The 26,253-nt window shown below is 36.0% G+C and overlaps 1 protein-coding gene across 3 annotated transcripts in view; it reads right to left on the bottom strand.

Moving 5' to 3' along the window:
- Positions 1 to 684: 684 nt before the first annotated feature.
- SACS (sacsin molecular chaperone) overlaps positions 685 to 26,253 on the bottom strand; it is a 59,435-nt gene continuing 33,866 nt past the window's right edge. For 2 of the 3 annotated variants that reach the window (XM_032677555.1, XM_032677561.1), the window contains 5 exons: positions 24,561 to 24,672; positions 23,311 to 23,457; positions 20,583 to 22,065; positions 18,088 to 18,179; positions 3,235 to 14,795 (listed from right to left, as the gene is read on the bottom strand). In XM_032677555.1, coding sequence (XP_032533446.1) covers positions 3,235 to 14,795; positions 18,088 to 18,179; positions 20,583 to 22,065; positions 23,311 to 23,457; positions 24,561 to 24,672 — 13,395 coding nt within the window. Of the gene's footprint in view, positions 14,796 to 18,087; positions 18,180 to 20,582; positions 22,066 to 23,310; positions 23,458 to 24,560; positions 24,673 to 26,253 lie in introns of all 3 variants that reach the window. The other variant, XM_032677546.1, reaches the window with a different exon arrangement.

The following is a 26,253-nucleotide window of genomic DNA, read 5'->3' as shown; positions in this document are numbered from 1 at the left end:
AGCCTTGTTTAAAACAACCCATGTACCAAGTGAATGCAATCCTTATAGTGAGTTTTTAAATCCTATTTTCCAAATCACCACAGTAACTTTACTGATAATGATATGAGTACAAATCATGCAAAACTGCATTTTTTACACAATAAATCATTTATTTTTCTTTTGGTAGTCAGATACACAAAAATCTATTTCCTTAACAAGAAAAAAAAGTTATTTTTCTTGTCTCTAATTGCTGAGGCAATTGTTCAGTGCTTTTTAAAATAGCTGTGTATGCCATTGTTTGAGAGGAAAACTTAAAGCTTCCACAGGAAGCTAGTAACAAGCCTGTCAAGGCTTCTTACAACTGCAGTTCCTTAGATTTCAGCTACCAAATGTATAGTTAAATCAGTCACCTGTACTACTGATTTTTTTGCTAAACTTCTCAGCTATAATCCTGGGAGGCAAGACTGCTGAAGCTCCTTTTCCTAGATACAGTGCTGGTACCTGTGGAAGATAGGACATGAGCAAAGAGACATTTTCTCTAATGTGAATTTGTGAAATGTGCAGAATTACTTGTCAAACATATTTTTGTGAAACCTATATGCTAACATTTACTTCTACAGATCCTTACTAAGGAATCATCACATCTAACTGTTCTAAGCTTCCACTCCCAGCTGAGCTAAAAGAAAGCAAAAATTAAGCATTTTATTTATGTATTTTTATTTTTAATCAAGAATTAAATGGCAATTATGAAATCAGTTTCTATCACAATATGGTTTCCTGGTTTCACAAGGCCTCTTTATTTAGGCTAGCTGTTACAGTGAATAAAGCAAATAAGAAAAGAAACTAAGAGACTTCCAGTTGAAACACCACTTTTGCCTTCCTCTCTGCATCTGTATGTAAATTTTAGTTTCTATCCAGCTTCTATAATAGAATAAATTAAGTTTTCTGTGTCAGTCAGGTTTTCTTGCTCATCTTCGTTCAATATTTAAAATTGCTTCAGATCATTATCTTCCTAAGAACTGGAACCATTTTCTTTCTCACAGTGTCAGCACTTAACAATATACACAAAATAAACAAAAATTTTAACAAAATAGTTTAGTAATTCTTCACAGCCAGTTTAACAGTTCATAAAAATAATACTGGTAAGGCAACATAAGTTGCTTATAAAACACAGTTAGATACTTAAAAAATTTTCTTTCTCAAAAGGTCACCTAAAAACAGGGAAATGTTCATAGTGCTCCTGTTACTCTTTTGCATGCTGCCATGCTACCTTATGTTTTAGTTTCATTTAAAATGAAAACCATGAGAACTGTTTCAAGTATTTTGCTTATCCTCAGTGCTATTCATCTGACTTATTGCACAAAGGAAGAACCACAAAGGAATCTATTTTAAAAACATACGGAAAAAACTAAACTGATTTATTTCATGGCACACCAGGACTTGTGTTTTACTTACATGCTGTTTATTGCAAAAAATCAGCAAAATGCACAATTTCTTTGAGAAAATTGCAAACATTTGTCATTGCAAGAAAAAAGCACATTTCCTTTTCAATAGTATTTTAATATTCGTACAATTATTTAGAATTAATTGAAAAGAGATTGTGTATTTACCTATAGAAAAGAAAGCTTGAAATAATAGGTAAATTTAGCCTATTTTATAAAACCAAAACACATTGGACTGAAATATGTTTGCATTTTTCTTTATTAAAATTATGGCACTTAATATTTATTAGCAGAAATAATAACAGGGCTCCACAATCAGAAGCAGTATCATTTTCCAAACATCACATTTGTTCAAGAATGAGCCCTTATAATTTACTCAAAACTGAAGCAGTCTTCATCACGATTTTTTATTTTCAGATTACAACACTATCACAGCTGTATCAGCTGTGCAAGCTTGCTGTTGTTTATTTTCCTTTGTATTCTTTAAGTTAAATTGCAGTTTCACTGTGCTGTCAAGTAGACAACTGTAATAGCATGTCACTGGAAAATGTGTAACATTTATGTTTAATGTGGCTGATCCAGCAAAGAAAAACCCTTCTATTTAGCATTATCCTTCCATTATTTATTCTTTAATTTTTTTTACAAAAAGCTAATGTTGACCATATTGCATGACATTACCAAAAGTATTACAAACTATAAAAGAAAGAGTGTGAACTAAAAATAAGGTTTCTCTAGGGCTGTAGTGAATAACAAAATAAAAAGAGCATTACATTGCAGCACCTTTAAATATGTAACAAAAAACAGTGCTCTGTGTACACCAAAAATGGGTTACTGAGTTGTACTATTATCAATGTTTGTTTGTGGAAAAATATATATATATGTACACACACAAAGGCACACACACAGTGGGGAGGAAAGAAACTCAAGCATTTAGACATCTGAAAACTGAGTTTTGGTGTTCAAAAAAAGAAGAAATCATAAAACACCATATGATAATGTTCACAGATTTTATAACATCCACATGCATTTTTCATTAAACAAAATATGACAAGCTCTAGAAAAAAAAGAAAGTAAATTAAATACTTCATTATTTTATAATAAGGTAAATGCAATCAATGCATGACACGACATTGCATGTTAAATCAAGTATTAAAATAACTGTACCTGTTTACCGGTACTAAACTATCCTTTAAACTTTTACAATGTGATGCTGCAGCAAATTTATAATCAGATCCAGCTGATAAGGGTATTACTGTGAGTTGCATGAATTTCCACAGAACACAAAAGAATACAGAAATGCTTTGGAGCAACATCTCCAAAGTTATTTTAACTTCCATCCTATCTCCCATTTCATTGTATGTCCAGTCTTAAGACTAATACATTGAAAACGGACATTAGCCTTTCAGAAACATTATATTAAATGAAATAAATCTAATAAGGAGTTATAATTACAGGCTTCATCTAACAGAAAGCTCAGCTTTGGTTATATAAAGTGCAGTTCAATAATATGCCAATTAATCACAATGTTGTACAATACAGCTAATTTCTGCAGCTCAAATTCCTTGCAAATTCTAAAAAATATTCATGTTTTACAGTTTGCTTAACAGCAGGCTCAGTTAAGAAAAAAATCCCGTTTAAATAAATTTAAATTCTAGGTACTTCAGTACCATACACCTTTGTGCACTACACTTCTAAACCGCTTGGCAACATGTAACTACTTGGACAATCCATAATCTGTACAATTGCATTTGTAACCCATCACATGAAACACTTATGCTCTTGACAAAACAGTTCCCTAACCTCTTCAAATAATTTATACTTTTTGTTGTATAAAGTTCTCAAGTTTTATTATGATACAAGCAGTACATTCCATCACTCTCATAGCAACTTCTGAAGTAAACCTATCATTGGGAATCTGTGGAAAAGGAAGCAAGTCAGGATACCTAGTTTTTAAGCTATCTACTCCATAAGCCTCCAATGTCTGAACATCATTTGTAAGCCCTTCAAGTTGCTGACTGTACTCCTCTATTTTTTGAGCAAGGGCTGCCGGTTTTACATCTTTGTCTGACTTGCCCTTCACAGCGTAGTCAGCTGCAATCAACGCTAGTTTAGTAGAAAGGTAGCATTTAAAGCATACCCATTCATTGGCGTTTTTATGAAGGTCATTTCGTGCAGCTGAAAAGTTAGCTCGGGCCTGCCTAAGCCATCGCCGTGCCTCCACAGGATTGCCAACAGACCTGAACGTAGGCGGGACAAAAAAGCGTTGCGAGTAAGATGGTCCCGTGGAAGAGGGACACTTTTCTTTATACTGCTGCCTTTCAGATTTGTGGCTTGTTGCTTCCTGATTCCATGAAGTGTAAAATCTCTGAAATGAAAATTTATCTGACTGAAATCGAGAAGCAGAGGATGAAAATGGTCTTCTTGAGGCTCTATCCATATTTTGATCCATAAAGGCCTGTTTTTCCATCCTGTTGATCTCATTCTGTAAATGTTTGAAAACTTCATTAGCTATATCAAGATTCTCTGCATTTTTATCTGGATGCCATTTAAGATACAGCCTCCTAATAATCTTCTTTCTTTCAGATTCTGGAAGCTTCCAAGCCTGTTCAATCACAGATGTTACTTCTCTTAATATTTCTGGCAACGAATTTGACTTCATCTTTTTGGGGGAGTGATGTTTTGAGGACATTGTTTTGTGGCTCTCTCTACCAGCAAAGAGAGGTGGAATTGCCCTTGGTCCATGTGCTGGAAATTCTGTAGGACTGGTTGGGGTAGAAGGTGTACTATCCCTGCCTTGGGAACTTTCCTCTGGTCTGGAAAATTTGTACAAGTCAAGAGAGCTCACTATTTTATATTCACTATATCCAATATCAATCTGGTAAATCTTCCCTAGAAAACTAGGACTTTCATCATCTTCTCTTTCTACTTCTTGTACAATGATTGCATAGGTATAAGTTGGCTGATATGATCCATATATATCACCACCTTCAGAATCAACAAGGTAACCAACATATTCACCAGGATAAAATACATTCATTGGATCCATAAGAAGTGTATAGTGAATTTCAGCTGGTATAGGAGTGCCAGGTGTCGGTAGTTCAAGTTTTGATGGCTCAGAAGAGTCATACTTCACTCCTAAACTGTCAAGCTTCTCACTGATCCGATAAATATCATTACAACCCAGCATGGCAATTAAATATGAGGTATCAGAAATCAGGTTGTCAGTTGCAGATTTTAAGGTCATGGCTAATGCTAAGAGAAAATTTATGTCTTTGCTGTCTGAATGCTGTATGTAAAGCAATATTACTGCATTTCCATATCTCTTCAAGAAAGCAAATGTTTCACTTTTGCTGTGGGGAATAGGAGCAAACCCTTTAACTCTTAATGTTGTTTGCAACTTCTCAAAACAGGAAACTTTCAAACCTTCTCGCAAAGCTTTACAAAGTCTTATTGCTTTTTCTTCATTAGCTAGAAAAGCATTGTCATTTTCATGCTTCATAATCCTAATGAGTCCTGTGATAAATTGTTCTGAAGACAACAGTAACTGTAACCTTCCTTGCAAGGAACATAACGCTCCAAACTGACAAATTTTGGGGGACTCCTCATCCAACTGTTCTTCAAGAATACTGCTAAGTAAGCGGGGCCTCAATTTCTGAGGAAATAACATTATCAGTTTAGTGTGAAAACCATGGTCTTTGCCTAAGTAACACTGGCTAAGATCAACAAGCATCTGCACACCAATGTTACCTTGAATTCTGCTTTTGTAGTGGGGTGCATCATCAAAAACTAAGATACTAGACTTTACCAACCTACCATCTTGACTGGGAAGGTAAAGGGCAAAATCCCTCATATTCTCAAGGTCATTCCTAACCTTTACAGAATCATTCTGAAGACTTTTGAACAGGCCTGAAACTACTCTTTTAACTGTGCGCATTTCATTAGGATCCAATTGCTTTCCCTCTGAGCTCTTATATATGCGCCCTAGAACTTCAACATACTGCTTTGTTGAAATAATATCTTCAGTGCCCAAATGTTTAAATAACTGATGGAAAGTACCAAGTTCTAAAGGAAGTTTGTAAAGATAAGGTTTAAAATCAGATTCATACTCAAGGTTTATTACCACCTCTTCAGGCTTAAGGAGTTTCCAACCTTCTTCCACCATTACAAAAGAAACTCCTCGAAGCTGAAAGCGGAATTCCCTCTTCTCTGTACTAAGAAATTCGTAAATGCTTCTTAGGACCTTGGCCCTAGTTTTCACCATGTCCTCATCCAAAGTTGTTATATTGCATATGTTCCTGCAGTTATTGATAACTTTGTCCAGAGGAGGGTCCAAATTAACATTCAGCATGGTTAAAACTTGCTCAAGTTGTTCTTGTGCACCAAGACTGCTTCCCTCTTGTTCTTTGATGCTTAAAGGTGTTGCTTTCTCAGGAAGAATGGGACACGATGTCCACAGCAACTGCAACACATCAGTCTGTTTGAATTTAGGATTCACCTGTGCCCCATTGAATCGTATAAGAGGAAGTGTCCCATTAACTTCTTGATACTGGGGATGAAATCTAACAAATTCTGCTGGAGCTCGTTCAGGGCACAGAAAAGGAATTAATGACAACTCTTTCAGAAAATTTCCTGAAAAAAGATCAGTTCTTTCTTGGAATATGTGATGAAGGAGGACATCAACAGTATTCTGTAGTGTTTCTTTAGACCAGTTTTCTGTATTTGCTCGCATGCTGATTTCCTTAGCAAACTGTAGTAACTGCTGCTGTGAAATGATGAATTTCAATCCAATATGTCGTAGAAAAGTTACCCATGATGGAAGGAATCCAGCTTGATTTTTTGGTTTTGTAAGTTGCTCTAGCTTCTTAAAAAAATCTTGAGGTATAAAGAATTTTTCAGGAAGCATAACTTCAAAGACTTTTACAGTCCTGTCATAAAAATATTTTGCAGGTTTTAACCTATTGCTTGCATCATGAATGATCAAAATGCTTTCAAGCTTTTCAAACAGCTGTTCTTTCATTTCTGAGGCTTCTTCAATGCTAGTTAGCCTATTCTTTAAGTAGATCAAATGTTCTAATTTTGCATCATAAGACAGACTTTCAATTTTTGGCAAAAGATGTTTCAAGTACACTTCAAGATCATCCACAGAGACACAGCCAAGCACAGTATACAAATCTTTCAAATGAACTTTCTCTTCAAGAAAAGCTGATGAAGTTGACTGTGTCCATCTGTCTACTTCTACTGATGGGATGCTTTTTGTGAGGACATAACATGTCCCATATTTTGAAATGCTGATGTATCGACCACTAATGGATTTGTAACATGGAAGAGACTTTAAAATTTTAATGTCATCCTGAGATGTCAAATGGCATAAGTTGCAATTGAAGTACATTAAAAGAGCCTCGAAGTCACTTTCTACTAACTTTTCAGTCTTAAAAGTTGATGTCTGTACCATATATTGTATGGCTTTCAGAATGCTTGAAGGATTATCTATATTTGCTGTACGTCCTGACAACAAAGGCACTAAAGCACTGTCTTTAGAGCAAATTTTGTTCAATGCTAGTTGAATACAGCCTGTTTTCATCAAAGCATGGAAGACTTTATCACTTTGAGCATTTGGAAAAACAGCTATGTGCATAATGCTGAGAGGGAGTAAAACATCACACTCTGGTACGACAAGGTGATTGGCTGAGACAGTAAACTTTACACCTGGGAGCAAAGTCCAGTCCTTCAGAGTGTCAACAACATTGTCAAATTTTGCTTGCATATCTTCTTGCTCTTCCTTAATATTTATAGACTCACTGATAAAATGCCAGGCACTTTTAAGCCAAGATTCACTTGCAAAGTTTTCCTTCCATTTCATACAATTTCTAGTTTTATATTCTCTAGGTAACACAGATGATAGCAATTCAGCAAAACTTCTGATATCAAAGACTTTTGCTACTTCACTGCTAAGCAGAATATTGTTGTATCTCAAATACAATGTGTTCATAAAGAGATCCTTGCGAGACGGAATCAGTTCATGGTATGTTGTCAAGAACTTTGGTCGCTTTGAATCAAAAACTTGCAAAACGTTGTCAAGCGTAAGAAGGAGCGGCAAACCCTCAATCTGGATTTCATTTTCTTCTGTATCTTTAAAACAGTAGTCGACCAGGAGTTTTAGACTATGGAAGAGTTTCAAATTTGTCTGCTGAAGACGACAGGGTAACTTTCCAATGTGGCAGTTAGAGTCTGGAAAAGAAAATGTCATCAAAAATAATCGGACATCAGCAGGTGTCACATAGGTGACAGGAATATCTGCATCTACCAAACAGTGGTAAAGATTTGCAGTCTCATCACAGTTATATACCAAATTAAATCCAATTTCTAAGAGTAGATGCTTGAGTCTGTAAACATTTTCTGCCACTGTCTTCCGTGTTGTGATGTTGTATTCTGTATTTTTGAGGTTCTGCAATTCATCTTGTAGCAAATTGTCAAAGAATGGCCTGCCTTTGTTCACGGTAGACATGTTAACCCATGTGATGATAACAGCAGAATGCAAATCAGAACCATCAACATTTGGAGCTCTCATAACAGGTAAAAGACGCTTCAAATCTTCATAAATGCAACTGTAAACTGCTTTCACTAAACAATACCAATCTGGCTGAATATCAAGTCTATTAACTGGAAAAAAGGATAAAAACTTTTTTAAAGTGTCTTTCACAGCATGAATAGGTGTGTTTTGCAGCACTGATACTGTAGGATCAGTACCTGGAAAATACCGTTTCTTCAGCTGAATCAGCAGTTCAACATAGGCCGGTGCTATCAGTGCTGTCATTAGACTACTATTCCAGTCACTTCTTACTCCAACACCATTATCATCACGCCACAGGTTTCTTCTTGCAGAATCCAGAGCAAAGTGTCCATTCACATGAAAAGGTAATCCAGTTTCTAATGATAAAGGTAAGAAACAGAATGCTCTATGGGGTTTTTTGTAATTATGAGTAATGCAAGCTGCTACTCCACCACGAGGAAAAAGAGTAATATCCTCGTTCTTGTGGGCTGAAACCACACTTTTGGATACCTTTTCCATGGCGGAAAAGCCTGACCTGTTACAAATTAACCAAGTTGTAAGATTTCCTTCAGAGTCTTCAGTATCCATTGTGTAAGTAATCTGTTGCACAGGTATTTCACTTAGCTGCTTTTTCTTAGTTACACTGTCGATCACAGATGCATGGAATTGCTTTCGTTTCAGTCTGTCTCCATCAGTGATTTTGCCTTGTACAGAATAAAGCACATTCAGTGCTCCTGTTGTTTTTTCTATCTCACAAATAGAAATTTTTTCCATATGGTTCAAAAACATTAAGAGTTCTGCTCCATCTGTACGCAGCTTATCTAAAAGATTTTGGACCATTCTATCTGAGCATGGAACTGAGGAAATTTCTGATACTTTCGCCATTTCTCCATTTCGAAGAGGAAACCTAAACATCGTACAATTATCCAGTTTAAAGTGATCTCCTAAGTAGAGGTCCAGTACATCTGAGAACTGTGTTCTGAAATCTGCATCTAAATCTCTAAACATGCGGCCAGGACTTGTTGATGTTGAACCAGGTGCATATCTTGCATGAGGATCAAAAATACAAAGTATATCATTGCCAGACAGGAAAGACGGGCAATCAGTAATATGGTAAACAGAATTGAAACCTATACCATATTGTCCAGTTTTACAGGGATTTCCTACTTTTGTACCTTTTCCAAGGTTCTGAATTCCCCGAATATCATCTTCTGTAAAAGGCTGATTGTTGTAAACACACAGTGCTGGTCCTTGAAGTGGTGCCCATTTCTCATCAAATATTCTATCGGCTGGGTGCTGTCTAGGATCAAACACAAAACAGATCTCTGTAGCTTTTGCATCATCTGCATTCTGAAGGAGCTCTTTCAGCATTTCTTTTTCTGAAGGGTATGCATTCAGAATGCTTTTAATTCTACTTGTCAATTTTTCTTTCTGGCCAAATTCTGTTCCAAGGGTAGTAAAACAGATATTTGATGCGTATCTTTCTAAAGCTTTATGGCGTTTTGGTATTGCTCCAAGCTTCACTGCAACTTCTCTTGGAATATCGCCATGACAATATTTAACAGTTGTGTCTTTAACTTTAATCCATGGACAGTCATTGTAACACAAAGATTTTGCAGGCAGAAGTGCAAGACGAGTATCTGGCAACAAAATATCACCATACTTTTTCTCACAAAATTCCTGCTTCTTCTCTCTAATGAGGCCCCAAATTCCTTCACTAATTATTCTCCTACAGAGCTGAAAGTTGTCTTCGGTTAGTTGTTTGGTCCCTCTTTCCTGATTTATGAATTCCAGAACTGCAGCAAAATCTTCAACTGTAAAAGCCTGTCTGACACCCACACTTTCAAACAGCTCACGGAAACTATTTTTATATTTGTTAGGCAACTGATAGAGATAGGGTGCTGCTTCAAAATTCAAATGAAAAGACACTTTTTTTGGATCAGCATACACATTCTCAACCAAAATAAAACTACAGTTTGTCAGCTGTTCAATTATCATGGCTTTTGTTGATTCGCTCTCTAACATTGCTTCGTGTAGATATTTGTAACAAGCATTAGTGATATTTTCTTGATATAATGTGATTCCATCAAATGACTTTGCAACTTCTTCTAACTGATTTATTACTAAATTAACAGGTGGTTTCTTCAGTAAACCCAAATATTCTTTGACAGCTAATGACAAAGCACCACAGCCTTTAAAAGAGTGGGAATTTTCATTAAGAATTGGTTGTGTGAGGCAAACTATATCTTGATGATCAGCAGTGAAAAGATCAGTTGCTGAAAACATCGCTTCAGGCTGAAAATCACTGCCTTTCCAGTGCAGTGAGAAACCTGCCGGTTTGCTAAGAAAAGGAAGGAAAGGAATGGTTTGACATTTTGCAGCAAATTCTTTAGCTCTAGGATCTCTAGATTTTAGTTTTTCATCAATAAGACTCAATATAGTACTGCTTCTGAGACAAGCTGCAGCATGATCAGTCTTGTTAATTTCAGCTACAGACTCTGCACGTTCTATCAGATCTTCCCATAAAATATCATCTTTAGCCATTCCCAACTGAACAAGTTTAACCAAAATAACAGGGTTAAGATAATCCTGAGTGGTACCATAAGGAAATCTTCCATCTTCAGCATCATACAACTTTGCAACTCTTCCTTCAGGATGGATCAGTCTTGATGGTGTAACTAACGGATGTCCATCCAATGAACAGGGAATACATGGAGTAGCACGAAGAATTCCTGAGAACTCCTCAACTTTTTCATTGAGAACGTAACGCATCAAAGGATCACGCAGCTCTGCATCAATCTCCTGAACATTAGGGAAAAATACCTCAGAAAAGAACTGTTTCTCAGTGAAGGTGTTCTCCAATAATATGTATTTGCATCCTGCTTCTTCAAATCCTGTCTTTACCCAGGATGGGAGATCTACAGCACACAGATTTTTGGAACCAGTTTTTTTAAGGTACTTCAGAAAGATCTTAAAGGCTGACGGCCCAACATCTGGCCGCTTCAGTATAGAGTCATCTAAAAACCTTACATTCTTCATGGAAACCCAAGACAAACCATCAGAAAACACTTTAATCCCTTCTTTGCTTTTCATATGAGCTATGTCTTCATAAAATCCTTGACAAATAACAGAAAAATCATCATGAACTGAATCGGGATCTGGCCACACTGCACAGTAACTGTAGTCAACAAGCTCACCATTGATTGCCATGTCACGTAAAACACAAAGGGCTTCTATGTAGGCTTTTACAATAACATGCCTCATGAATACTGTATTCCATCTTCCTTTCGTGTCTGTTTTCCATATCTCTTTCCGATTTGAAGTAACTGCAAAGCAGCCATTTATATGAAGAGGTAAGCCTGTTTTTATTCGCAGAGGTAAATAGCAGAATACTTCTCCTATGTTGTTGCAATTAGGTTTCACAATCCACTTTTGATCCTGGGTTTCAGACAGCAACACTCCTACACCACCACAGGGAACCAGACCTAGTCTTCGTCCACTTTCATGTAAAGAAAATTTCAAAGCATCTCCAACATCCATGCAAGAACATATAAGCCATGTTGTTGAATCTACTGTTTTCTGTGGCAGTTCATCAGCTGATCTTTTCATCTGCCCTGATTTAGCCATCTCAAAGAAAGAAGCTGGATCATCTTCAGTACCTCTGAAAAGTGGAGACTGTAAATCAGCAATCCGCCTAAATACATGATGAAATTCTTCTACTACTATCTGTAAGATACATGACGACTTTGGTGTTTCAGTGGGAAGCTTTTTGTTACTGCTGCTGCAGACCTTCATGAGTTTAGCCGCTTCCTTTAAAACACTTACATTTGGTGCAGTCAAGGCTTTAGAAGAACACAGATTTTTTCTGATAGTGACAACATCTTGTGCCACGCCAGGATCATCTGCTTCAATTTTCAAGTATTTCAAAACCATTGAGTTTACACTCTGAGCAAATATTATCAGTCTATGACCACAAATGCTAAATTCATCCACAAGAGAGTAAATGTCTGCTGTATTGTAAGATGTACTGCTCACTTCACTCACTTTAGCTTCCTGCTGAGTCCTAAAGGACAGCCTGAAAAGTGTTCCTTTGTAGCTGTAGGGAGATTCTACTGTCAGTGGTAGCTGGCAACCAAAAACTCCTATAAATGGCTTAAACTGATTTGGAAATTTTCGCAGTCTTTTCTGTTGTTTACTCCAATTGATTTTGATCCCTGGGTTAGATTTATCTCTGATGTGCTTACTTATATGGTTGACATTTGGATCAAACATAATCATGAACTCACGGCTCAAAATAATAGGAACATCAGTGATATGATAAACAGAATTGAATCCCAGTCCAAATTTTCCTACTTTGTCAACTTCACTCCTTTTTAAAGACTCTCCTAATCGAGTTATATTTAGGAAATCAGAGTCGGAAAACTCAGAATTATTGAATGACCACAAAGCTGGACCATGACATGCTGCCATTCCTGGATCCAGAAGATTCTCCCTTATATCCATATTTCGTCTCATGTCAATCAGGAAATTACATTCAGTTGCATTAGCATCATCAGCATTTTGAAGAAGTTCTTTAAAGATATCTGAAATGGAAGGGTATTCTTCCAAAATGTTTTTAATTCTTACAGTCAGAGGCTCTCTTTGCCCAGATTGCTCAAATCCCATATTCTCTGGATTAATCAGTCTTGTGCTAAGGCATGGGACATTTAACCACTCCGCGGTTTTCATTGGTATGTCTTCATGCACCAAAATTATTGGTTCAACAGAATCTTCAAGTAAATCGTTTAAGTCATCAACTTTGATGTCACAGTAACAGCACTCATGAATTGGCCTCATTGCAAGTTTATAAGGAAGTTTGCCACTGTATAGTGGCATGGGTGTGTGCAGACTTGCAGGAATCTGATTGCTATACAGCCATCTTATGATGCTCAACATAATGTGAAGACTTTGTTTACTCTCTTGTTCTGAGAGAGACTGCTCACTCTTTAGATATATTTTCTGAATGACCATAGAAACATGGTCTGGGGTTAACTCCTCAATTGAACCACAACATTTAAACAACTGGTGAAACTTTGCCATAGTTTTTGGCACATAATGTAGGTAAGGTTGGAGATCAAGATCAGGAACTGACTTTATTACTGCTTGTGTGAGGGAACAAAAGGTTTTACCTGTCCAAACCCAGGGAAATTTCAGGGCTTTAAAAGCTTCTTTGCCTTCTTCTAGATGATCATGCATAAATCCATAAATCTCAAGCAAGATATGTTGAAATTGATAATAGTCCTCATCACTGAAGGTTTTAGAACTATGCCAATCAACAACCACCTTGAAATGTTTCAAGACTGCTTTTATGCTGGGCTTGGTGGGGATGCCAAGTGCTTTTTCTATATCCAACAGTACATTTTCCACAAGAGGAACTGAGGAACCAACTAAAATGGCGTGTGATAGATCACACATTTCTGGTGGTGAACAGAGATTACATTGATCTCCTTTCCAAACTAAGGATCCGGGATAATTTGGAGGCCTTTCCTTACATGCAGGAATCCATTTTATCTTTTTCATTGCAGCTTTTGTTTCAGATGAGTGAAGCAGCATATGGTTTTTGTTCAAAATCATCAAGAGAGTTTTAGCTTTTCTTAACAGTAAATCATGATTGGTGTTAGAGTCAGCATGCAAATTTTCAATTTTTTTTGCCACTCTCAATACATCACTTTCCTCAAGATTGGCTTCATTTTTTAAGCCTATTTGTCTCAGTGAATGAAGAATATCTGATGATGTAAAAATAACAGGGGGGAAGCAAATTTCCTCCTCAGCATAAAACAAATGTTGCAGAAGTTCTACCTCAGGATCAAAAAGTTCATTTGCTGACATTATCTTTTCTGGTGAAATCTTAATAAACTTTAGTGGTGTCAGCCAATCTATCACATCTGTACTCTCATTTTTAAGAAAAGTCAGATTTTCAAGAACCCATTGCATTATCTGTGTTGTTTCATCATATGAATAAAAATCACTTCTTATGTCTTCTATAACAAACTTCAAGCAATCTGTGCTTTTTAGTTGTTCTATTTTCAGTAGATTAGCTAAGCGAATAGTTGCTTCATCGCTGCTGTCAATTATTGGAACAGAAAATCTTAGACCAGGAGGAATTTTGGCAGTGTGGTGCAATACCTTACTACCTTTCAGTCCTGTAAAAACAGGGACACTTTCATCAGATGATTTCTCTATTTTTTTAAATATTAGCAATTCCTGAATAATTCTTTTCTCTTTTTCACTTGCATCTGTTAAACTAGCTAAGAATGCCCTAAGAGCATCTTTATGTGTTGGCGGGAATGACGCAACCTGATTGCATAGTTTCTGTAAGGACATTTTTTCCATTATTTGTAAAACAGCACTTGGCAATGGTGGATGCACATATTTTTTTATAAGTGGATGTTGGATAGAAATATCCAGTTTCTTAAGTACAACTCCACCAACTTTTTGAATAATATCAGCTAAATATTCTGGGAGCTGAGTCTCAGATTCGTCTTCCAGAACAATAGGTGATGGATTCCTAAATCTAACCAGTTCCACTGATGTTTGATTTTCCTCCAGCAGCGTTGTGGGGATAAGTGGCATTTCATCAAACACACTCAAGTCATCAGAAAAATGTATATATAGATTCTTCCAGACCATCTTAAGCCAGGAAACTGATGGGTGCTTTTTTTCTTCCAAACCTGGATACCACTGTACCACCACATCTCTCCCAGGCCACACACTATTCATAACTTCTTTAATGAGCCGGGCAAATCTCTCTGGGTTCAGAAGCTGCAGCTGAGTGCATGGCCTCCCTGAAAATATAGCAAAAGGGCAAAGCTGTGAAAATCACAGAGCAGAGTTACATAACGAAGTGCTTCAGGGGGAAGAAGAAAAAGGAAAATAAGTAAAAGAAAAAAATCTAAAAAAATCTCGTGCCCTGCCTTTTTGTGGAAAAAACCCTGTTTGTTAAATAGGACTGCAAATACCAGCTTCCTTTGCTTTCGGGAGTTAATTTAAAGCAAATACATTCCATATTAGTATAAAAATATTTTAAAAATTGAAAATTATCAGTATGTTATTGCATTTGTTAGTTTAACACAAGAGTTTTCAGGCATACATAGCAACTAGAGATTTAGTACTGAAGTTGAAGCTTCAAACATTTTTTTGTTTGGTTGATGTTTTACACTACTTATTTGCCTAGTGGTAAATGAAAATCATTATTTGTCTCTAATCGCAAATGTTTGAATAGATTTGAAAGATTATTTATTAGATATAGCAAAGACTGGCTCAAGTGCAGCTGGTCTTACACTAAAACTTACAAGAACCTAGACTCAGTTGTGCAGGAACTGCTGAAACTAAGTCTAGATGTATAAGCTTTTATTCTCATTATCAAAGTCCTCACTAAAAGAAATACATCTTTACATTCCTGTCTTAATCATCATTAGAACAGCTTATACTCTAAAAACTACAGGACTTCAGGGGATAAGAAAATAGCACAGGATGTAAAAATACCACTACCTCCCAACAACATCAGAAACAATGACAGAAACGGAAGCAAGACATCTATTTGAATTTCAGATTTTGTCCATCTAGATAACACTGCCATTTCCTTAAAAGCAACAGTCCAAATAAAGATTGAGATCAATTATAGACATCCTTCAGAAAAATATTTTTTCCTTTTACTTCATGCCTACAGAGCTAGGGGTTCTGTTAGTTCTATTGAACAGAAAACACAGGCAACACACCAGCCCTGTGAAAGTGAGAAAAACTTGCAAAAGTGACCCAAGAAGATAAGTATCTACTTAAAAGCTAAACCTAAATCCCTTTATTTGAGAAGTTTAAAATACTGTTTTAAAAACTACACGTGATCTTAAAATACTGGAAATCTTCCTGCATATGAATTTATTAAAAGAAATAAATAAATAAACCAATGAAAACATTGGTAACTTCCACGTAACATAACTATAAGGTTTTCTTCATCAATATGCATTTTCCCCTCCACTGTATTTAGAACTCTTTCTATAATTATCTTTGGTTGCTATCTCTGGGCAGCTCTATTTGATAAGTTTTGTATACAAGAAAGTTGGGGTAACGAGAATAGCTAATCACCAAATTCACACAAATATCAAGCTTCAATCCAAACCAATACATCTTCAGTTAATAACCATACCTGAAAATCCCCAGAGAAGCTGTTGGGCTAGAATATAATCAAATCCATTTTTAGAAAACATCCTGTGAGCTACACATTAAGACACTAAATATACGAACAGTTATTAACTAGAAAAATACAGTACACAGATTAAAAGTAAGAATCTACTTAAAAGCTAAACCTAAATCCCTTTATTTGAGAAGTTTAAATTACTGTTTTAAAAACTACACATGTGATCTTAAAATACTTATTATTTGCAACAGACAACTTTTATGGCAGTGCAGTTGTACGTCACAATTATGCAAAATAATAGAATGAAGAATAATTTAGGAGGACATAGAATGAAAAGTAGGCCACTACAATCTCACGAACGATTAACTAAAAGTATTTAAGAATTTCTAGAAGATTTAGAAGAATAACTGCCATATTTATTTACAAAATATGATCTTCCAGTCAATGACAGGCATACTACCAAAAACAAGTCCCTAGAAAAATGTCATTCAAAGAATCTGCCAGAGGAAAGGAGAGACAAAAGCAAGACCTTAAATGTGACCAAAAATCTTCCCAGTAACTGATAGACTTCATTGCAACTCTGAGACCAAGCCTGGAAGTGGAGGAATGTCCTAGAAGAACTCAGCAAGGAATTGGTTTAATAGGGGTTTTTTCATTTCTGTCACCTCTGCTTTTTCTGTCTAAGATGTATTCAAGCAATTCTGCTTTTTAAAAGAAAGTTTTTCTTTACAATAGTTTCAGACTTGTTGTCTTCCATATTCAATAAAAGTCACAGCATCAATTTCATATCTTCTATACATTTTATATTTTTTTTAAATATTTACACATTTTAATCTATGCAACAAGTCACTCTCAATCCCTTTAATTTTTTCACAGAATCTTTGCCATACTTAAAAATTTATTGTCTTGCCTCAGAATTACCTTATTTTTCTATTACTTTTGATAATGAAGGAATGATCAAAACATGGAAAAAGGAGGAGGTTTACAACTGAACAGGAAGAATGATAAACAGAAAACATATAAAGAATTGAAGGGGAAAAAAGGTCAGAACACAGACAGAAGAAATAGAGACTGAATGACTGAAGACCATGATAAAAGTTATCATGAAAAGCAAATTAAGACAATGAATTAAAGTATTCTGTGTCTAGTTCTAATGTCTTCAGTCTAAAAAATAATTCTGAAGAATCAAGCAATGAAAAAAAAAACCAAAAACCCAGAGACAAGAATCTTTTCCTGAGAAGCACATTTTCTAGACACTGAAGAATAGCTCACCATATACTAATATTATTTAAAAATAGGCTGAGGAGTAACTTGGTTTGCAAATTGTGTTTACATGAAAGGACTTCTGAGACTCAGGCTTCAAATTTACCAATTCAATGCATAATGAATCACAAGAGTGAAAAGGTAAATGCAGACAAACTGAGTAGAATGGACGCCAAAAAAATTTAACTGTGTGGGCAGTTAAATAGAGAGGCATCTTATCTATAGATGCAGCAAACTGGTTCACCAAGTCTTTTGTTCATGACTGGAAGCATTTCAGTAGTTGCACATTGACACAACCATAAACTATGAATTAAGACTCAGGAAACACATTGCAAAGGCAAATACTACAAATACAAAAAAGAATTAAGACTGTTAAATGGAAGAATGCTATTTAAATAAAATTATTAATCCTTGAATGCATGCTTTACTAAATGAGTATCTATTATTTTATTGTAAATTTTCATTCTTCTTCCTTTGCCCTTTTGTTCATTTATAATTTTCATTTGTGTCATTTCCAACTCAAACAATACAGTCTGTCATATCAAATTTTTTTTAGATGACCAACTTATTTATGGGAAATCAATTTCAAAAGAGACATTACTTTAAACTTGGGGGTAGAGCTAGTCTGTTCAATCATTAGAAATGTGTTTCACTAGAAGAGAATACAAAAGACACCTTACCCCGGCTTTTGGCAGCTTCTTTCAAAGTAGCGAGAACTTCAGGCTTCAGGTCATCAGAGAGTAACCTTCCCTCCAGGCCAGGAAAGAGTGATCTAGCACATCATGGAAAAAACAAAAAAAGAAAAAGAAAAAAAAAGACCCCCACATTTTAGCAAGGCATCATTTATTTATGTCACTGCATAGACATTACCAGCATGGGAATCACCATGGTAGAACAGGAACGCGCAAAGCAATCACTTACATACGCAGAACAGAGTTTTCACTAGGTATTTTCTGACAAATGAAAAAAATCATACATTTAGAAGCAGAGAGTCGTAAGAAACTAATCTTTCCAATTACCCTTCTTTTCAAACCAGGTCTAAGTAAGTTTTCTTTTCATAGAAAAACTGGGATTAGAAAACTATTTTCACCCATTTGTATTCTAATAACAAAACAAAAAAAGCTAAAATAGCACCTACCATTCTGTGTCTCTTAGAAATTCTGTTTGAAACTATACAAAAAAATGCAAAACATAATTCTAGGATTTCACACAAATATGTGGATTTCAAAAGATCTGCAGTCAATAGTTAAAATTATTGTGCCAAGAGTCAGTCTCATCCTGCTCTTCCCTCACTTTAGCACTTAAAACTAAATAGGTTTTTCGCGCTTTGGTATTCCTGAAGTCAAAAATAAATATCCAGTTTAATTCTGACAGCAGATATGTTCATTAGACACAGACCAACACAGAATCTTGTTCTTCCACAGTGTTAACAGAAAGAAATTCATAAGAGCTTATTTCACCTTCTTAGCAGGCTCCAAATTTAAATAAGCAAAGAGCCAATCTCCTAAACTGAAAGTGCTTTAAAACATCTAACATAAGAAATATATCATACTTAAAACATTAGAATTAAAGACAGTTAATGTAAACAAGATTAGAGGCAAATAAAGCATTACTATTTCAAATTTCTGTTTTATCATAGTTAGCAAGGAGATTTATGCCTGGTATAACATGCTTTTTTATCAGTTTTACATTACTAATCAAATCAAGTCCATTACCAACATAACATGAACTGAATAAGAAATACTGGTACCATTTAAGTTTTTAAAAAACGTATTTTATAACTAGTCTGAAGCAGGGCTCCAAACTGTTAGTCTCATCATGGGTATGTTTATACTAGCTTAACTTCTGGAAGGAGTAACAAAGTGAAAGAACACCAAAAGATAAAACATCTCACAATAGATGCTAGAGAATTTTCACTAGAATCACAGGCTCTGAGTAGATTTAATCCCATGACAAATAACGTGAATTGTTCAGAGCAAGAAAGATTGTGGGGTTATGATTATGAGTTTTAAGATTATGGAGCTTCTGGAGCAAGTCCAGCAGAGGGCAACAAAGATGATTAAGAGACAGAAGCATCTCTCTGAAGAGGACAGGCTGAGGGAGCTGCTGTCTATATATGTATTCAAACTCCCATTTACAAAAGGACCTCACTTGGAGTACTTTTTACCTTAATAATACCAATCTGGGTACACTCCAGCCCACCTCTATTTCCTAATAAACAGTCCACAGAGCAGTAAAAGCAACAAAACACACACCAAGTGTCACATTCTCTCAAACAGAGGATTTGGAAATTAGTGGAACTCTGAGATAAAAGAGAAGGAGGGGCCATTGTGAACATACATATGGGTAACACTTTGTAAGGAGGAACAGTAAGGCCTCTGGTGTGTCTGAGTGACTTCAAGCAGTACTTCTTCAGATATCACTTGGAGACTGGTCCAGACTTAACAAGTATTTAATATCTGCATAATCCAGTACAGACATAAAAAGCAGTAGTTGTGCTTTCTCCCCAGTGACCCCAAGCTCATTTATTCCAGCTAGCCTGCTCTTTGCTATCCCCTCTCCAGAGTCAGTGCAACTTTTTTGTCTAATGAAATGAGAACTAAATTGGAACACTGATGCATGTGGGAAATAAGCATGGAAAAAAACTAATTGGAGAGAGACTGGAAAGAACAAAAGGAGAGCAGACGTAAAAGACAAGCCCTCTTCTTTTCATCATAGTATCTGCTTAATTCCTGAAACCAGCCCTTCATTGAAATTAAGAGTGTTGTGATAAAAAAAAAAAAAGCCTGAAGTAATCTCAAGCTTTAGGTTTAATAAAAGCTCTCATCATTACCTTATTTAATGTAATTCCTAGTATTCATGTTTCTAACCTCCTCTTATTTATAATTCCCAGAAGAAAGCAAACTTGAAATGTATCCTGACATGTTGCCTTAAAGCCTAGATCACACAATTCTTTTATAAAGTTATAATGGTAAATAGTTGTCAAACTTTTCAAATGAGACATATGCACACAAACATATATATTTACAGAAATTTGAGTTCTATCTGTGCATTATTTCATTACAATACAGGCTCCTGCTTACCTTGTTTGCTGATAAGCAAATAACAGTGTGAAGCTGTTTTAACATACAAATTTAAAAAACCCAACCCACAGTATTACAAATATTAAGCATACCTGGGATATTCTTCTGAGGTTATGTAAACTACATCCTGTTCTGACACAGATGAGGAAAAAGGAATAAAATTCCCATTCTGTAAAGGCAAAAGTTCCAATCCAATCAGTTCACTGTAGACTCCATCAGAAAGCACAAATTCTAAAAGATGAAGCTTTTCTTCAGCAGGTCCACTGTGTCCAGATTTCCTTAGCACTTGCCGTACTACAGCAGGAGTCACTTTTTTCACAGCTTTAGCAGTAGAAATAGTAAGATGCACTGCACTAGCAATATTTGCTGGTACCTTGGCAATCTGCTTCCCTGAATTCTGGAGGTAGTTGAGAACAGACTGTGTGTACTCCAAACTCTCATCCACTTCAGAAAAATGCACCTGCTCCACCTTTATCCACTGATTACTCACTGAGTAAATAACTGTATGCTGGAGCAGCTCTTTAAAGAGAGGTACTACAACTGGTTTCCAGGGTACCCTGATTTTGTTCTCATCAGGCCATAACCTATAAATTCTTTCAGTTGACAATGGAAAATCTGAATTCTTCTCAGTCTCCATTCGTTTGATAGCTTCCAAAATAAGGGTTGTATATGCCTTTGGCACTATATTTACCACAAGAAGATCATTCCACAAAGCTGCTGGATCTCTCCACTGATCCAGCTCTCGCCATTTGATACTCCTCCTATTGTCTGTGAGACCAAAGAAACCACTAACATGAACAGGGAGTCCAGTTTTGCTTTCCTCACCTGGAGGCAAAGGCAAAAAACAAAATGCTCTTCCTGAAAAGTCTGCTACAGCTCCATTTTCCTCCCCATTAGTTGATAAAGACATGGCTATTCCAATAGTAGGAACAAATTTCAAGTCATCAGCTAAACAATCCAGCTCTGTACACATTCCTCGACCACCTACACAATTACATACTAACCAAGATGTTTTCTGTGCGTCCTTAACACTCTCATCTTCTACAACTATATTTACATGGTATGTCACACATGTTATACTATTGCTTGGAACTTTCTTACAATACTGATTTATTGCAGTTCCCAGGATTTTGATAGAATTGGGTCTTTCGTGTTTCAAGGCCTTGTTCTCACTGGCAGTTACTCTAAAAACCAGTCTCTCCGTTCCATCAGCTTCCCTAACATGCAACGAAACATCTTGAACACTCTTCAAGAAAAGCAATACTGTGTCTGCATCTGCTCTGAAGGATTCAAACAGCTCCAAAACCTTCTGTTTGTCATAAACATTGCTGCTCAGTTGGGAAGGCTGCAGACGAAGTGGGAAACGAAAAAAGGTACCAGGAAAGTTTCCATTCTTAAAGGTTTCCTTAGTGCTGCCAAATACACCAATGAACGGTGCGAACTGGTCTGTAAGTTCATTTATTTCCTTGCTATCTTCTTTTAGATTCCAGCACTGGCCCGACTCATGAGGTCCAAAAAGGGTTTGATGGGGATCAAGCATTCCAATCTGGTCACCACTGAAAATGCTAGGGACATCTGTATACATAAAAAACAACAATTATTAACAATCCTAAAACAACATACTTTAAAAATACAGTCTTAAGGAACGAATTTTAAAAGGGCAAGACAAAAATGTTACAAAACTGTGTTGAACTGAGTATAATGCCCAGGGAGGTGGCTGAGTCACCATCCCTGTGGAGATATTTAAAAGATGGGCAGATGTGGCCTTGGTACCATTAGGCTTACAGTTGGACTCAATGGTCTTAGAGGTCTTTTCCCATCTACATGATTCTATCATTCTGATAACATAACTCAGTGCTTACTGACAAAGATGAAACAAGCACACTCCTATTATGCAGTTAAATATATACTCATTCAACTATTTGAATTCTAGCAGACAGTGAGCAACAGAAAGTACAATTTCTTTCGACTCTGTACTTTTATGCTTCCAGTATTTTCAAGGAAAAAGAAAACCAAATTAATTTACTAAATATGTATTCTATTGGATTCCTACTTTGAACATCTCAAAGGCTGGCAAAGAGTAATCCTGTACACTTAAAAGCATAAATTCCCAGAATTATCAAACCACTGAATGTATTAATTTTATTCATGCTCAGCTAAGTAAAATATTGTTAAAAAATATCCTGTGTCTTACAAACCCACTTTGCAACTTAAAAATGTTATTTCAGCAAAAATTGCCTCATCCTGTACTATTATAACTATGTAGAGTGTAAGCACAATTTATGCTGCTTCTGTACAGCAGTAAAACATTTTGGGAGAATAATAGGTTTCAAGACTGAATATTACCAACTTGTGAAACAGTATGTACTATCTCTTTCAAGTGTAAATGTGTATATACCTCTATTACATAATATCCTTTCTAGCATTAAATAAAAATCACTGCTTATTACACAACAAACCTGCAAAAAAATTTCAGTCTAGTAAGGAGAACTTCCACACTTCTACTTATATAGCTACTCCATATTATGGGCCTCTACAAAATGAGCAGCAGTGCATAACTGAAATACCAGTGTAAAGGAATGTTCATTTCAGTATAAGTACATAATGACGTTATTAGAACAATCTCCTCCAAAAACCTTCAAAATCAAAACGATACCTTACAGGATTTTAGAAGAACAGGAACACTTCTTAAGAGAATTTAGCCAGTGATCTAATTTTAAAATGCACTATAGAGATAATATTAAATGTTTGATGAATATCTAAGGTAATTAAACAATTTAAAATTCAACATTTTCATCTTAAAGTAACTACTGAGAGTACCTGTTATATGATAAACTGAATTAAAGCCAATTCCAAATCTTCCAACTTTGAGAGGATCATCTTTCTTCCTGCTTCTTGCTATTTCCTGTATACCATGCCAGTCTTCAGGGGTGAAAATTGCATCATTGTACGCATAAAATGCTGGCCCTTTAATAAACAGGCAAGTGTTAAAGAGATGACAGAATAAAACTATTTACTGTTTAAAATTTCTAGGAAATGAACTCACAGGACTGAGAAAGCATTTATTGGAAGTATGCATGTGGAAATTAATTGGAGAAGCTATGACTTAAGCTGACACCGAATTACGCCTGGTAATGAAAGGGAGGTATAGAGTAGCAGCAAAAGCAAAACCAAGGAAATGGATATACCTCTGTATATGGTACTTAGATTTATATTCTGATGTGGTATTTAATTCTGGTGTCCACATTTTAAAAGAATGATTCTGGAAAACTGAACAGAAAGCAGAAAACAACAAAACTTCTGAAAGAAGTGTCATGTAATACAAGGTTTAAATTCAATCCGTTAAGTTTATCAAAAAGATGCCTGAAAAATGTACTAATCACAGTCTACTAATACCTCCACTTGAAGGGAATACGTGGCAAGGTATAACTGTCTGTCTGGAAAGTAAGACAGACAAATTCAAATTAGAAGACATAATAAGGTTGATTAATAACTGAAAAAAGCCAGAAGCAAGTAGCAGTGGATCATCCATCACTGAAATCTTCAAACCACAACTGAAAGCCTTTTAGGATGATTATGCAAACTAATTTGTTTGTTAAATACATAACTGACCTTTATCACAAAAAGTCATATTAGATAATATCAAAACCTTAGAGTAACAAGAAACTGAATTTGCAGTATACAGGTAGCATGGAGGAAAGTCTGGTACAGGGGCAGGAGAATAAGAGATGGGGAAGAAAGCAGATCTGCCTGGGCAATGATTAAATGTAAGGGGCTAGGGTCATCTTCACATTAGGAACTGGTGTGCTGGTTTGGGCTGGGATAGCGTTAATATTCTTCACAGTAGCTGGAGGCTACTGTGCTGGAAACAGCATTGATAACACAGTGCTGTTTTAGTCATCGCTGAGCAGTGCTACAGAGCCAAGGCCTTTTCTGCTTCTCATGAGACCCAAACAGCAAGTGGGCTGGGAGTGCATAAGAAGCTGAGAGGGAACATAGCCAGGACACCTGGCCCCAACTGACATGCATATTGAAGAATAACGGCCAAATTTTACAAAAATTATTTTTACCCTGATATTGTGCCATGTCCTTTGACCATAAAGTTTCTGTTCCATACTGAGTTTCATCATATAAAAACCTAACCTCTGTGGCACCAGCATCTTCTGCATTCTGTATCAGTTCCTGAGGCAGAAGAAAAACAACAAAACAAAGTATGATGAGTAATGCTGTACATATTATAGCAATGGCTTTCTAACTTAAACAGTAGAAAATAATAAGCGATTATCTGAAGTGTAATCATTTTCATACTTTTCAACCAAAATAATTTTATTCAGTTTATCTGAACAACAATACATTTCATTATAAAATGAATATTCAGACAAATACTATAAATACGATTTGAATTTGGAGCTCAAATACCACACAGAAGCAGCTACAAAGTTGAGAAGCTACTAAACTGTTACTACCATATTATCCTGAATCAGAGCTGTCCAAGTCTCAAAACAATACATTTGTGAGAAGAAAAAAAGATTTTTTTTTGTAATTTATCAAAGTTTACTGTTAAGCCCACACAAACAGCTGTACAACAACAGAGAAGCAACAAGTCATAAGAAGGCAATGCACAGCACTCTTCTTTATATCAAATGAATTACTTTCAAGTTAACATTTCACAGTATGAACCAACCACTGAAAAGCCAAAGTGCTTCTAAAACTCCTGCAGCAAAGGGCTGCAAAACAGTTCTGACCAGTTACTCTCTCAGTCATGAGCCAACAGAGCAGCTCACCTGTCAAATGAAACCCACAGACCAGGCTTATATTAAGATTGAGTATTTGTTAAATAGTATTAATAGTGGTGACAGCTATGGAAAACAAAAATGCCAGTAAACTAGTTCTGTAAACATGACTATTAACAAAATACGCCTATCCAGTCCTATTTTCATCAATAGCAGACATATAAGCATGATTATAAATACCTACAGGATTACAGCTTCACACAATTTACATTGAATCATCACAGTGTATCAAGGCTCTAGACACACAAACACGCATACACAACGCACTTGTGTGTATGTTTACGTGGGTGTATGCAAGCTTGGCATTTCAGCTGAATTGAAAAGTTATGTAGATATATCACATTCAATGTATTTGTGAACCATAAATTTCATTTGGTTATGCATAAAAAAAAAAAGACTTCACAGCAAGATGAACTTTTACTTAAAATATGCATCAACTAGCAGCAGGTATTTCAGATTAGGTTGCATTCAAATAGACTGTTGAGAGTAAAATAAGCTCACTGTTATCTAGTATCTGGTTTCAAAGCTATAACCCTTTGATTTTACAGTTTGTGACAGTATGTTCAGTCTACAATGCTGTATTGGTCTGGCTGAGTTGAGTTCATGTCCCCACAGTAGCCCTCACAGTGCTGTGCTTCACATTGGTAGCTAGAAGGGTTGATAACACACCAGTGTTTTGGCTACTGCTGAGCACAGCATCAGCACTGTAACATTCCTTCCTCAATTGAAGGCAAGATCCTGGGAGGGAACACAAGCAGGCCAGCTGATTCAAACTAATCAAAGGGATATTCCATACCATATGACATCAGCTCAGATATAAAAGCTAAGGAAAGGAGCAGGAAGGCAGGCATTCATTGCCTCCAATGGCTGCCTGCTGAGGAACCATTGTGCGTGCTGAAGCCCTGCTTCTCAGGAGTGGCCGACCATCGCTGCTCATGGGAAGTAGAGAATAAACCCTGCTATCTTTCGC

This window comes from Chiroxiphia lanceolata, chromosome 2, assembly GCF_009829145.1.
Source record: "Chiroxiphia lanceolata isolate bChiLan1 chromosome 2, bChiLan1.pri, whole genome shotgun sequence".
Lineage (NCBI taxonomy): Eukaryota > Metazoa > Chordata > Aves > Passeriformes > Pipridae > Chiroxiphia > Chiroxiphia lanceolata.
Note: the sequence above shows the minus strand (reverse complement) of the source record. Positions and strands in the feature narration are given on the sequence as shown.